The following is a 16,371-nucleotide window of genomic DNA, read 5'->3' on the forward strand; positions in this document are numbered from 1 at the left end:
CCTCTGTACCTGTGAAGCATCCTCTTCTCACACATACACGTTCCCCAAAGAGATTTGAATCGCTGAATTTCCTTTGACTGTTTTGTCATCTTTGAATTGAGATATGACATGAGATCAGTTCAGTGATTGGTTTGTCTCTTCAGAACTTGTTTTTTCTTATAGCTATTGTCTCAGATGGCGTGGTGTTGCTCTGCATATCTGATGTCGCTGGTAAAGTTCTGTTTGGCATTAAATCATTTAGAAAAACTTAACATTGGGCAACAAATATTATTTTGGCCAGGCAACTACAATATTATTTTAAACAATGTCATTTTTCTTTCCTTTGAAAGATTTTTACTTATATTTTTTCTAGATTTATCAGTTGTACATAAATGTACATAATGATCATACATCATCATTCATACTAAGTGACTTCTAACCCTGCTTGTGCTTAAGTCAAATCCTACTATCGTCATCGGAGGCCAAAATTCCCACAGCATACTGAAAGTGGAAAACATGAAAAGCAACAATAATCTACGTATATATAACCCTAACACAAAGGCGCAATTTAGATTTTTTGTAAATTTTCCATGTCATTCTAGTAGTTTAGCCATACTTATAGGACTGCAAACTGGATTTTACAAAAATGTTGTAGGAATAGCAACCAATGCAATCTTCTATACATTTTTAAGCAAGAGTGGCACACTCATGAGGCAGTGATAAATAATTCTTTCAGTCTAACCACAATGCTTAACAGAATATCTCGAGACATGTAAGATCCCTTTTTTTCTTGTCTTTATAACATCAATTTCAGCTAGTCCAAGGAAGAGCACCTATCATCCAAATATTATATTTTCTAATTTTATTAAAAACTCACAAATTTGTTCAACATGTTATATTTATACAGTGAATGGTCTAATATGCACTGGAGGTCACGTAAGCTTAGGTTTATTAGAACAATAAAAGACATACCATGAGAATTTGATATTTAAAGAAAGTAGCAGCTGCTCGCTGCACATTTGACCATCAATTTCAATAGTTTTCATTTTCCTTTAAAGACACAAAAATAAAACTTGTAGGTCTAAGTATGTTATATTAACAATTTGTGAATCTTTTTTCAGCAGACTAAAAAAATTAAGAAGTAAATACTTCTTATTGTTTTTTAAACACTTACACTTTGTTTCAACACGTTCTGCGGATAATGGTGCAAAGCACTTTTACAGTATTTGTGCTATGTTTTTATTTGGCAACTGTCTACTTGTATTTTTTTCCTTTTTCCATTTTTTGTAAACAACATTTTGTACAAACTAGCACAGTGAACCACAACCCCAGCAAACTTGTTTTTCATCATACAATATAAATAAAATTAATACAAAAAGTTTGGTTGGTTGCTTGGAACATTTTCTTCTAGATCAAGAGGTTCTAAATCATGGTTGATACTTTTACTCCTGAATTAAATATATTACGTAAACAGTTGACTGTTCTATGCCCCTTTCAGACCCTTGTTAAAATACTTTTAGAAGGTAGACTTCATTTATCAACGTTTCAAGTTCTCTTCCATTAAATAAAGGGTTCACCATCCATACGAATTGTAACATTTGCCTTTTGAAGGCTAACTTCTTCGGATTTGGTGGAATTCTTGGGAAAAAAAGAATGTCCAGAACAAGAAAAAAAGCTTTTTCTCCCTGGCCTTCAGAAACATATTTAGTGTTGAAAAGGTTGTTTAAGTGTCAGTATGGCAGAGCCTTGAAAGGCGAGGAGGTCTGAGGAGTTTTCAAATAAATAAATTAGTCTGACGGCTTAGATCTTTCCTGGAGTCAACGTTGCAGGTTAGTGTTATATCAGCCGCCTTGGGTGATTCTCTGTAAAGCTGACAAGTCTTTGACAGTAGCTAACGCTGTTAATGTGTTACAATCACTGTTTTTAGAGTGACGATTTAACCAGCGGTATGTATTGAGCCTATGAAGGGACACTGCTGTGCTAAGCCTCATAGCAGAGTTCATACAGCGACTGGGTCAACAGTATCAGTATCATTTCTTTCTCTTCTTGAGTTCTGACTTTAATTCAGAGGGATAAGAAAACGAAAGAAACCGAACATCAACACAATAAGTTCATGAAGGGAAATGTCAATGGCCATGGTGCCTTTGCTGTTCTTTGTACTTGACAAGACATGAAAAGAAAGAAACGGAACAAAAATGAAAACCATGTGTGTCCCTGTTCCTCCCTCCTCTGTTTATCATAATTTCTGTCTACCAAAATGTCCGTTCACAGTAGCTACCAGACTGTGCCCTCGTTCATTTCTGACGGAGGGTGGGAGAGGTGGTTGCTGTATCCACTGCCGTTGAGAGAGAGGGATGTGAAGGAGGGACTGGGTCCAAAAACATCTGAGGACATACTGTGCATGGGTCCTGGTATCCCTGGCTCCGGACTGGGCGAGTCACCTGGGTGGTGAGACATGATATCTGAAAAGCGCTGTACTTCACTAGATGGATGGTGGCCAGGGATAGGATGTTCCATGCCCCCTAGTGGGGTGCCAGTGGGTCCTGATGATGGGACAAAGGGGAGGTCTACGGGAGTTTGGGCCTGTGAAGATGGTGGGCCTTGGGGAAAGTAGTCATAATTCCCTCCTGGACCGTAGTACTCACTCTGATAATCTGCAAATTCATAAAAAATGGTTCAGACAATTAGGTTCAGAAACAATGAGCGAAAAAATGATTGTCTAATAATACATCAAATATATGGCCTGTATTGTATGTAAAATTATGGCACTTTACATGGCCACATTATATGTTGCACTTGAATCGCAAATGTTAAAACGCTAATTACAGTGAGAAGAATTCTCCTTTATCTGAACTGCTGCACATAAAACATATCAATAACTGCTTTGTTTTATACAAAGGGCGTATCAATTACAATTTAAAATGTTATATAATTATATCGTTAGCATTGTACTTAAAAAGGTTTATTCATTGCAATGCCCTAGAAAAACTATTTCTGTTTCCCCAAAAACAATTCCACTATTTTTTGCCTTATTAAACCTTTTTAAATAACCTTTAGGCAGTTTTTATTTTTAAGAGTAGATATGATTTATTACTACATTAAAGCGAATAATGTTCAATGTTTCATTGAAGATATAAAATGAAGTATAAACAAACTAAATAAAATATCGGAATGTGCACGCAATTGTGGATAAGAAATTATAAACGGAAGAAACTGTCGAACGCAAATAAAAACTGTATAGCATTCATATTCATAATGCTGAGCATTTAAAACTGAAAACACGAGTGGACAACTTCCTGAAATCCGGCATCTGTGTTGTATAACTCCACTATATGTTCATTGAATAGCAATTATCAAAGGCATCTCAGAAAGGCGTAACAGATGAAAACAGCGCTTAGGAAACATATTTTAGACAAACATGTGAGACAGAAAACCATCAGCTCTTACCTCCATAATATGAAAACGGGCCATTTGGGATTAATTCTCCAGGTTCGAGTCTGTCCACCAGTGTTCGCATTCTTCTCGGACTGCGAAAGAAGCGTGTCTCCTCGCGCCGAGCGCGCTCAGCTGTTTCATGCGCCGTTCTTTGGACCGCCGGTTCTGAAACCATACCTGGTGCAAATAATGGAAATGTATTTTACAAAAAATCTGATGTATTTTTTTTTCCAAACGTTGTTAACACTAAGTGCACATTGTTCATGTGTTTTTTTGTATTGGGAATATGAAATTAACATTTTGAAATGTGAAAATTGTTCTCTATTATGTGAATTGTGGCAAAAACATATTTTAAGGAATGAACTTAAAATGTATGTGATATATTTTGTTCTGATTTGATATATATAAAATATATGATATCATTTTAAACGTTAAGAAATGATCTTATTGCTGTGGACATAACAACGTGACGTTCTGACGTAATGTTTACAAGTCAACTTTACGATTTTACAAAATCGTTTGTATATTCACGTTGTCTTGAGGTAGGCCTGTGAAGTGACCGAATACATTCGTATTGTAGTTACAAGATTACTCCTAATTACCGTCACTTTTGGAGAGTCAGATCTAACCTCACTTTAATGATCTTTTAACCCTCCATTTACTCCGACTGAGGGGGCAGCAGCGGGGACTTCAAATCTCTAATTAATACTTAATAGGAGGGTTGTTACCGATATGTTAACCGGCTCTATGCAGTTATTATTTCGTAATCTATATATCCACCCTTGAATTCCTTTTGCTAATTACAGTTTACTCTGATGGCTTTAAATATCTAACCTCGACACTCTATTAATCTCAGTCCTTTCTCCCCAGTCTTCTTATTTTAAGACATTATCCACAGCACCAGTCTATCGTTGTTTTTACGACGATATTGCTTTATCTCTGTTCTCATCGGATCTCTCAACCCGAAAAAATGACCAGATAGTGGGCCAGAAACGATGATGACAAATCCCATATAGTTGTGTGGATAGTTAAATGAAGCACATATTCGCCTTGGCTGTGCTCTCATTTTTCCAGCGCTCTCTCGACAAAAAACAAGGATCGATTCTCAATTTCTCAGAGAAAACCACCTAGTATGAGGTACTTTGACAGACACAGGGACAGATTTCTGCGTTTCCACTTGACTGAGAACCGTCACAGCATGTCTAAATGTGGTCGCAAAACGTGATGGCGCAGCGTTGCCAAGACTCCCATCGTTCTCACCAGTCTCATGCCAGCTGGCGTGCCTCTCTATCTCTCGAGTCAAGTATAAAAAGGCTAACCATATAAATGTTACTTCCAAATATTACAGATGCCAGGGAAACTGTCCTCATTTTAATTCAAATAGTCTTGCCTCAAGGATTGGAAAGGGGACGCGCAACGAAGGTGCGTTTCTGCTTTTTTTGATCACATGGGGAGAATTACATCCAAGACGAGAAACTTGTACCACATGAAACTTGTTATGGAACCGTTTACTACATAAGAGCTGACATATATACGGAGGACTATATTAATATGTTTGTCAACATTTTTTTTATATTATTAAAATATTATAATTACCGCCCACGCAGCAGTGTAAACTTTTTTCTGAAATAATTTGTCCGTGTACCTGAATAACTCGCATGTTGAGTCCCGTCTCCTGCGCCAGTTGCTCCCTTATATGTCTCGTTGGTTTGGGGGTTGCCGCGAATGCCGCTTTCAATGTCTCCAGTTGTTTTGCTTTAATGGTGGTACGCGGTCCTCTTCGTTTCCCTCCGAGATTCTGGTCATCGTTTTCATTATTACCCGCTTCTTTGTCCGATAGGTTAGCGATTTCTGCGTCCTTGACGTCGTCCTGTAGCTGGTCTTGAGAATCTGGCGATAAACTAGGATCACTGCAAGCTGTAACTGAACGGGGGAAAAGGGCCGTCGGGGACAAGGAGTCGAAATAAAAATCTCAGAATTAGACATGGGTACCAAAGAATTGTTAGACACTAAACAATAGAATGCAAAATAAATAAAAAAGATAACAAATAATTTAGTAAAAAGAATGAACGAAAAAAGAATAATCAATAAAAAAGTAAGAAACTTATTATTTATGTTTTGGTAGATCTGATTTTAAAATTGTTCAATGCAGTAGTCTACAGCAATGAAATTCATTATTAATAAAAGCCTTGTCTGTGCATGCTCTGACAATAGGCCCCAAAATTCATACAGCAGAAAAAAATCCTTATCATTATATGGATGCTCTATTTTTTACCATTTCTCCCATTTTAATATAGAAATAATGAATCGAATCGAATATTTGGATATCCATCTTTTCCTTCATATTATACAAATCTTGCCTTTTCTTTTTTCTTAACGAACCTTATATATTTTATAAAGTAAACTATACAAGTTTTATATAGACCCGTGTGTAAAACAAATAAAACAATAGCAATACAAATATTATTTAATAATTTTTCTCACCTGAAAGAAGACTGGTGTCTTTTCCGTTTGTGCTGCTTAAATAATCGTCTTTACAGACAAATTTATTTTCGTCTATGATGTACAATTCCTCCCCTGTGGATAGTTGCTTGTTACACATCATGCATGTGAAGCAGTTCAGATGAAACACTTTGCTCCGTGCCCTTCGGACCAAGTCATTCGGCGAGATCCCCTGAGCACAACCAGCGCATTTTGTTCCAAAGCGCCTGAAAATGGGAGATGAGATGAAAAAAATAAAATAAGTTTACTGCCATCATAAAACAACAGGAAAAAATAGCGTGAAACAATTTAGGAATACCTCAGACCAGGACAAAGGGATTAACAAAATTTCTAAAATAAAGTGTCTAAAATTGTTTTTTTGATGACCTGTTGTTTTGTGAATATTTGTATCACAAAATATTGTTTGTTATTTGTTAATGTCAATGGAATATTAATGCAAACCAATGAATACATTTAGATGCATTGTTTATTTTATAAATTATACTCGTTTTTAATGTATTATTGTTTGGGATGTATTCGTGCAACTGAAAAACATGCGCACAGTGAGGGCGCATTTAACGTGTATTAAAACATCATTCATAATCACACATAACAAAAGGACAAGTGCATTCCGTGCACAAACACTACTGCAGTAAATACCCACCACTTAATTGTGACAAATAATGTGTATTCTGATTTTCTATACAGATTGTGGATTCCGAGTCTGTGATTACATTGTCTGAGGGTTTCCATCTCAAAGTCGTTTATTATTCAAATCCACTTATCACATCTTAACTCGAACCACTGCAAACACACGCGACTGAGCAGACAGCCTGCCACTGGGCCGCGTTACACTTTCAACTACCCTGGCAAAGCATTGATCCCTGCGGCTTCCCTGGCTGCCATTCGTTGTAAACAAAGTGTGATTTCCTTAAAACCCTTGCTGCGTACGACTACACAGTCTATTAGTGTATCTGCGCGTCATTTTGCATAACAATTCAAATTAACAAGCATTTAATTAATGGGCACCCTAATCAAAGAATCAAACAAGTCAGTCTTGTTGACAATATAGGGATCACACTTTGTTGAATGTAAGATCACAATTCAAACTTGGATGTTATGTGCAAATACCAAGAATCATGTAATTTTTACAAGTGATTTTAGCAAGTTTAGTAATGTGCCTGATTAATAACTTGTGTTGCATTTTTATCAAAGTCTAAAAGTGATGTCTTTTATTTCTTTCCAGTACATGAAAGCTTCATTTAACCTTATTATGTTTTTATAAAAATGTAGGAGGTTGTTTATATTTTGAAGTTTATATGACCTGTGTGTTAAAATAAAAAATATAATATATATATATATATCGTATAATTTATTTTGTCATATTATTGTTATTGTTGTATAAATCTTGTTAACAATTATACTAGTCTTTGAAGCACGGAACTATTATATTAACATTTTCACAGCAATAAATCCACAGAATTAAAAAAAACGATGAGCCTAATTCACGCAAACTTACCTGAAGAAGTCGTTTTTGCAATATAGTTTTCCTTCTCGAGAGAAGCATTTCTCTGTTAGGTTACATTTGCACTCGCAGCATTGCACGCACTTAATGTGCCATGCTCTGTCCAGAACATTCAGGAGAAACCTGTCCAATATAGGCCTCTCGCAGCCCGCACAGTGGACCATCGTCTTTGGATCTGCTCCCACAGTTACTGCCGTGGTGACCACAACTGGAGTCAGTTTCTACTTTATCTCTTTCAAAAGAGAGAAGAAAGGAGTTGTAAAACCGAAGGATGCTCCAAGTCCCTTAGAAGTCTTCTTGAAAGTCTTCTCAAAAATATCAAGAAGTTTTAAAAATATTCACCACTTGTGTGTATGATCAACGCGAAAACCTTTACTGGTCCAAAATTGAGATGGTAAAAGAGGTAGTGCTTCACTTGTCAGTCATTATTTCTCATCCTCCATTCAACCAAATCTTCAGATGAAGCAATGAAGCCAGCATAGAGGAAATTTTCAAAACACCAACTGTTCGTTGGTTAAAAAGATGACATCGCTGCGCATAAGCACGTCGTCGCTGTCAATAAGATGAAGCATCGGTGAAGATGATATTAAAGTCTTTCATAAACAAGCATCTATTGCAACCGATCTTGGACAGAACTGGCACACGACACATGCGAGCCTATCAGACACATCACAGTGCACTTTACCATGTCCACGTATCCACTGTTTAGGTCCCTCTGAAAGATGGAATATCAACGCTTAGAAAACTGCGTCTCCCTCTGTAACGCGCTGTTTCCTCAGTAAGATAGAAGATGTGAAAGATGCTAGTATGAACAAGACGTGTGTGACATCTCGTTGCAGGACTGATGACGCTCCCCGAACAGCCTCCGGTGTTCTGCATGTTCCTGAAAGCACACGAGCCAACCTTATTCACAGCCTCCTGACGTCACGTAAGACAGGGGCCAATCAGCGCCTTTCCGTTCAAGTAACCATTAGATATCCCCTCACCGCTTTACCGGCACACTCTGCGCTATTTATAGGGAACAGAAGACACCAATTGTCAAAAATCCCAGAAACTGTCATATCTTAGTTAATGTGGAGACTCAGAAAACCAGACCACCGTATTCTGAAAATCTTTTTCCTAATGATTTTTTTTAACAATAATCGTCTATTCTGACGGAGCCGTGGAACGAGAAATCCATTTGATAAGGTACATGTCTGATAATTTACGCACTGTTTATGTATAGGTGGATGTCAACATTTCTGTATAGGAAGCGAAGCTAGGAATGCACGCGGAAACTGTTATAATTGTGACATGTATGTCTTAAGGATGCTGTTCGTGTTGTAACTTTTTCGGTTTGTGTTGATGTTAACTGCGCAAGCAGGCAATTATTTGACCGATTTTTGGTATGTCATGACAACGCAGCATTTGTTTCTGACAAGTGGTGTAGGATCAAGTTTATTTAAATAAAACAATTATCTATGTTTGTTTTAATATGATTTATGGTTTTCCGATGCTTTCCAATACGCAATGACGTTCACTTTATTAGTCACCATGGTTAAACACAGCTGCTTTCTTTTCTATTTACTAACACTACATTTATATTCCTAACTGTTTTACGAGGCAAGCATAAACCTAAAAAGGGTCGTGGTACTTAACAAGGATGCATAAAGGGCTCAAGCAGACAATTGCTTTTAACTTTTAAATACTTTATTAAATCAACGAAAAGACACTTCAACACGTATCTCTTCTTTGGTCTTTTGTTAAACGAGAGAAAGTGAAAGACATGAGGGCTCTAAACTTTACAGGATGTTAGATCATCTCAGCAGCTTCTAATGGCCCACACACCTTATGGTGTTGCGTTAGATCTGTTAAGTCCGTTCTTTTTTTTAACAATATACATCGTGTTTTTTGTAGTTAATGTGCAGTCAATAATTAAAATGTCTTAAAAGAACAGTATAATTATACGAGGGTTCGTATTAGAACAATTTCAGCTTGTGTGGGTTATTTTTATTGCAGCCTATGGACAGCATTTTGTCTGCAACCTCTAATTGTTACTTTATCTCGAATATTTTGAGCTAATGTGTACTTTGTAATTAAGGCGATATTTTTATGTAACAAAATGTATAATACATATTTACAAATATGAGAAGTAGGCTAGATTTGTTGCTGAACATCAACCTGAAATCTGATATATTTTAACATCATTTTGTTGTTAATATTTTCTGATTATTAAAGAACACGATTTACTAATCTTATAGCGCAACCTCTCATATCTTTCATCACATTTGACACTGATACGCCACTCTCATATAACACGCGCGCAAGCACACACACTCACGCGCCCCTTAGCTATTTATATTCTGTCAGCATATATTGTGCAAACGTTTCAGTCTGGAATCTGGAATCAATACCATGCAACATTTGTGCATATGGGCCACTTCTCATGTAAAACGGCATATTGAGTCTGGTCCACGCTATAGCAGCACAGGGCCTTGCAACCCAGAAACAGCTGCCGACGAGCGTCTAGGGAGTGCTCTTCTTTGACTGTGGGACCCTTTGATGACATGTGTTGTTTCACGAATAATAACAGATAAAAGATGAACACACTCTATCTTTTGCCACCACCACCGCTCCTTTTTCTCTTCTGGTCTTTTCACTCATTTAGGAGCATGCAATATCTGCTGGTTATTTCAACTAACATCATTGCCTGCACTAATAGGAATACAGTGCGAAAGGGTAAATGATCAGTTTATCTTTTGCTATGTGCAGGAAATATGTAAATTTGGAGATTAAAAAATAATTTACACTGACTTTTTCAATTTTGGCCATGTTGAAAATATTCTAATGTAAAATATTGGTATTGTTTTTGTACAACTGCACTGCCAAAAAAAAACAAATAATAGTTTCCTTCATATTATGTTTTCAGCGTTATGTCATTTTATGACTTTAAATGACTTGACTTTATTCGTTTGGAATCTATTCATATATTTTTTAATTTATTAATTTAATTTTAATGTTCGTTGGTTTTCCTTCATGTTTAAGCCTTATTCGTTAGGTGCGCTTATTTATGGTGAGGGATTTTGGGAGAATATATTTTAAATTGGTTATATCAATAGAAACCTGGGCAAATTAATTATTATTTCTCGGTAAACGGTCCAGATTGAGTGAAACCTAAATAACCATATGTATATCTAAATTTCACTAATAATAAGGAAAATCATAATTATAAATGTGTAGATTCTGAAAATCGGACCTGCTGACTCATCCAGGGTGGACAAAACGTTTTCAATAAGTGACATCGTCAGGTGGACGAGTGTCCGATCTGAAAAACCCGACTGGTCTGGAGATGGGCCAATGCTAGAGGGAGCTATCGATCGAAAAATTCTCACCACTGCGGGCCAACTGTCTGTCAAATACACTCGTTGCATTACGCATGCTCTTAGGACCAGGTATTTCGTAGGACAACTCTCCCTATTGCATAAACTAAACGTAAAAAAACGAGTGAAGCAAACGAGTGTTCGTGTAACTCTAATTAAATAATCTTAAATTTGCTGTCACGTATTTTTTCAGAAGTAGCTTGCTAAGTGATGGCTTTCAGGTTTTCACATTTAATGAACACATTCACAAAGAATTTAATAAAATAAAATCTGTTTCACAGATCTCGCAAAAATATAGAATCCTTTAGATTAAATATATAAACGTTAACACATTTTAGGAATCTTTATTTTATTAACTTATTGATGGATTTAGACCTATACCTCGTTGTTTTTAATTATTCGTTAAAAAATTAATTTTCCCAAACAGCTTAAAAACAATGTTGTAATTTAGCTTTAGGGTATTTTTTTCGCCAAGCTATGTAGCCATATAGCTACGATACATTAACTCAGTTAGGCAGTGTGGGCATAGCAGTGTGTGATCGTTGGCCATACAGACACGCTGTGACTCCGGTAATAAAGTGAGAAATATTACCCCTTACTCGGGCTTTGATCAGCTGGCGCACCGGGACATCCATGAGCTCTAGTAAAGGGGGGGCTCTGGGCCTCAGGCCCCCTCCATGTTGCTCTGCACCACTGCATGTTTGTTTACACGTTTTATCCTGAAATGACTGTTAGTAACGTGCTCTGTAAAAAGCTGGTAGAGTATTGCATAGGTTAAGGTAAAGAACGGGACTGAGAACCACCATATATTTAGATAGACATTTATACAATGTGACATACAAATATGATGGTTAATATATTATTGCATCTGATTTTTATTATTTTTGAAATATTTTTATAAAGCCTATTGGTTTTCCATGCAACCACAAGAACAACATTCAAATAAAAAATACAAATCAGACAAAATTCCAAGGGAACATTAATAAAGTAATATCGTTCAAAACGTTGACATGTACGAAAAATAATTTAAGACATTAGCACTGCATGGCCTATAATGAGTCCATGTACTTGGGGTGTTTGTTTTGTTTACAGGTCACAATTTATAGATCAATTTAAATATGACTGCAATGAAGCGTGTGCCTTGCGTTACTTTCATGAGAATGTCTTTATTTTCGCAGTGTGGACAATGGGCGTGTTGCGCTCCAGTACTGCCTTGTGTCAATCTACTCGACTCTACCGCGCAGTGAAGTGATGCGCAGCGACCAAACCTGGACCCACAGCATGTCCAAACCGATTAGGGGTCAAAGACGAATGAAGCAAGACCTCTGCAATTATATTCCTTACAGTAGAACTTCATTGTCCAATACCCATCTTCACATGAAATATTACAAGACAATATGAAGTATAAACAAATCTAAAATTGTTTATCTAAATAACGTGTTAAAAAACAATTACGTCGGTGAAACTGACCAAGTCAAATGAACTCCACCAAGTTGCTCATTAGAGTCCAAAAAGCAAACACAATCCAACGGCTTCAATATTGAACAACAACTTAACATAAACATTTTCCTGACTTTCCAACTCTGTCGACGACTGGCGAGAGAAATTCGATTGAGGTTATAGATCTTCTCTTCTAGTCCCATCACTGGAACAGCTGTTATTTCTCCCCTAAAGCCGATAATCAAACACAGACACGCACCGGCTTGACATTCCAGACCAGAAATAAAATAAAACTGTGCTTTTATATTCAGATTTTAACCAGACGACTACAGACTGGTTGGGAAATAAAATTATTTTAATATTTCATATCGTCATTTTATGGTGTTTAGACATAAAATATAAGCTTGTTCGGGAACTGTCTGACCTATAATGTCTCAACATTTGTTTGCAGCTATAAAATAAATAAAACCGTAGATAAAACAGTAGCACTCTACAATAAGGATTTGTTAAGATTAGAAAATGTATTAGCTAACATAAATTAACAATGAGCAATATAGATTTAAAGTATTTGTTATTTTTTTAAATGCTAAATTAAGTCTTCATTAGATATCATTGTGCTTTAGCTGATGTTAAAAGTTGCTACCTTTGATTGTAAAAATGTATTCGTAAATGCTAAAATTGACATGAAATAAAATAAATTTAGAAGTATTGTTAATGTAAGCTAATGCATTACAATCATCATCAAATAGGCCTTACCATATACATATATGTTTTTTTGAAAAGGGGTTTTAACATATAACATTAGCAACAATAACCATTGAAAAAAGTACCACAACAAAACCTACGTCATTATGTGATTAGAGAAATTATGATATTATTCCCCGCTGGGCGAGAATGGAAACGAGCAGTCTTTGAGAGTGGTCGCTCTAGTTTAGATTAATGGTTCCCAGCGCTTATTCTGCAGTGCGGGTGAAAGGGCCAGGATCACTAATGATTATAATATAATGTGTGGTGATAACCACTCCTTTTGAGATATTATCGCGCAGTGGGCAATGCTCATGGGACAGACTGTGGGCTGAAAATCTGTAGATAGCTACTAAACAGGAGCACGGAAGCTCCAGGAGCGCGCACAAGTAGGCCTATAGCCTTGCTTTCTGATATCAACAACCTCAATCTGATTTAAAACATCCACAGTGGCTGAACATTATTATAAAAATAGTTATTCGGTGTTTATGTCTTAAAGATATTTTAAATTTAATATTTACTTTATTCTAGGCTATAGCCTATGCAATTGTGACGCACTGAAAGCTTACAAATCCCTAAAAGACGATTGACTCTCAAACGTAATGTTTCAGTCCTTTTAATAAAGAAACTATTGAGTCTTGATTTCCCTTTGTTATGATTTTACGTTTCACTCAGTTGAACGAATCAGCCAACCACTTAATAAAGCACGAACATCAACTTAATAACACGAAAACACCGCATAACCAAAACAAATAATTAATGTTCCAAATAACAAAAAGCAAGTTTAGAAAAAGAAAATATCAACACGACTTCCCATATCAATCTGCTGCTTCGGATCAATATGCCAAATAAAGCAATCCGACTAACTTCACCGAGAGTCGGGAGCGAACACTGGAAAGGGGGGGATCCTAAAGGACCACGGGAGACAAGGCCCTGGCAATCCCTCCTCATTCATCTTCATTGCTTTTGGGTGCACAAAAAGCAAGCCCTGCATAAGGTAAAGCCACCATCAAAGCCATGGCTTTATTTTATATCCTATAGATCAGGAGGGAGACAAAGCTTTATTTTCGCCAGGAGAGAGATATTTTACCTCCGCCGTACGGTTTTATGTTGGAAAGGTGTCAGACAGACGAAATGAATGGCTAATGCATAGGCAAAGCGCGCTCGCCCCAGCATGCCTCACGTCAGCACGCGCTGCTGGGATTTAGAGCCGGGCGCGAGACTGAGCGGGAGCATATAAATGCAAGATGCTCTCAACGAGCAGAGACACATAGGCTATGCCTACAGAACCATTTTTAAACCAATACGGCCAGCGTTAAAGTAATAGTTAAAGAGATTTATAATGAGACTCCAGAAAGGATTCCTTGCCATCCTCCATATATCCTCACTGTTAGTCATTACCATCACAGCAGCATGGGGTTCGAATGGAAATACGCGGTAGTAATTTATAACTAACTACATATAAATAATGAGCATGCATTTCACTCCGAGTTTCGTTCAGCATGCTTGGTCTGAATAAATTATAATTCACTGTAAATAATCATATTTTGCACCATCTCATTCTGCTAGGGATCCTCTCCAAATTATGCAGGATCTAAACAATCGTTTTCAATTCGTTATATAGGCAACATTTTATTTTATTGGGGCAGTTTATTTTAAGGACTGGATTATCTTCATTGACTCTGGCTATTTAAGGAACATGGCGGTCCTATATGACCAAGACTATCCACAGTAGGGTCCATCCACTCGTGTTCAGCTATAACAGTCTAACGTTTAAACAGTAAAATGAACTTTTGAGTCAAATGTTTTTAAACTTTATAGCACATGCTCACACAAATCCTGTCATGCTAGTATTATCTGAGCTTTGTTGTTGTATAATGCAAAAGGCGTATTGTGGCTCTAGACAATTGTTGGATAATAACACTGGGGTCCAAATCAACACTCTCAAAGCCAATCCCTCCAACTATAAAGAGACGTGACCATTTTTCTATCATTTCAGTTGGGACAAAAGGTGAAATGAATGGAAGAAAACTAAGAGAATAGCGCACGTTGCACTAAAAATGTACTTATTTTCAGCAGACAACAAAAGCCAATACACTGCTTAGAATTCCAGAGAAAGCCATTTTGCTGCTGGCCTCCTGTTGTTCCTGGGCCATTAGTTGAATGAGGTGCTGCTCCACTGTACACCAGCAGTTCATCTCTGCATGTCATTCAGTGTGTTGAGATATCTGCACTGCTTTACTCACAGACTACAGACTTTCATATTCCCTCCTACTGTGTCCCAAGTGCTGTAACAGAGGGTGGGCATGCAAATAGTTTTCTCCGTACGATGAGCTCAGCTGAGACCGCTACCTTGTTTGGAGCGTTTTTCTCCATTTGCTCGTGCCTGAGTGGGTCATCAGGTAGGCATGGCGGGGTGCCGGGCTCAGGGACGAGGGAAGGTGCTACGCTAGTGGTTATGGGTTGAAAAGGTGAAGAGGTCATGACCTCTGGGTGTTTTATGGGGGACTGGAGCTGATTTGTCTTCACCAGAGCATGCTGTTGGCATCTTCACACCCTTGAGTTGCTAGCTGGCAGGGCAGGACGGAATAGGGGGGTTGCTGGCTGTAAATTAGCACACTGGCATGGTGACAGGCGGTCGGGCCATGGGAATGGCACCCACCTTGACCTGTTTGCGAGTGCGCCGGGTCTAGATGGCAGGGACAGCTTGAGTGGACGTTGTGTTTGAAAATACCAACTGAAAGAGCATACAACCCTAGGCATTCTAATGAGTCTGAACATACTGCGGTATAAGGAGTGACCAGGAGATGCAAGTCTTCTAGTGATAAAGCTTTATCTCAATATCTGTGATATTAAATGACACTTAAAATTACAGCATGTGAAACAAATCTCCATGATTAACCATTCGGTTAATTTAATGTAAATTTAATGTTACAATCCCCTATGTGCACTCTAATGGGAATAAGAACACATAACACAGGTTTTCACTTGCAGCTAGATTATGTGTAATTTGACATAAAATGCACAAAATTAAGCAATTGGTTGTAAAAAAGCCAATTAAACCCGATGGCAGGGAATGTGACATTTTATACAAATATATATTGATGAAAAGACAATTTATAGCACCTTTGAATCGGAGAAATTATATCTGCCCCGCTCAGCATTTCCCCATTTGCTTGCAAAAGATCTATGGGTGAGACCCTCACAGTATATGGGGTCTTATTGACTGCTGTTGTGGTGTGAAATATCCCAGCTCTTTAATATGTATTCCCTGCTCTGGACAGAGCTCGGTCCTCGGGGTGCGGGTGGGAATTAATACTCAAATGCTGCTGGCCTTCTAACAAATCATGTAATTCTTGTTACCGGAAGACAAACATGCCCTAGATGTAATCAAGCCTACGGGAATTC

General features: G+C 37.4%; 1 protein-coding gene across 1 annotated transcript; it reads right to left on the reverse strand.

Moving 5' to 3' along the window:
• Window positions 1-862: 862 nt before the first annotated feature.
• lhx1a (LIM homeobox 1a) lies at window positions 863-8,273 on the reverse strand. Its single transcript, XM_056756138.1, is given in 6 exon segments — window positions 863-2,633; window positions 3,427-3,519; window positions 3,522-3,591; window positions 5,060-5,337; window positions 5,899-6,122; window positions 7,415-8,273. Coding segments are annotated over 6 exon segments (1,215 nt in total). The 5' UTR covers window positions 7,585-8,273; the 3' UTR covers window positions 863-2,253.
• Between the last annotated feature and the right edge of the window lie 8,098 nt (window positions 8,274-16,371).

This window comes from Triplophysa dalaica, chromosome 9 (assembly GCF_015846415.1).
Source record: "Triplophysa dalaica isolate WHDGS20190420 chromosome 9, ASM1584641v1, whole genome shotgun sequence".
NCBI lineage: Eukaryota > Metazoa > Chordata > Actinopteri > Cypriniformes > Nemacheilidae > Triplophysa > Triplophysa dalaica.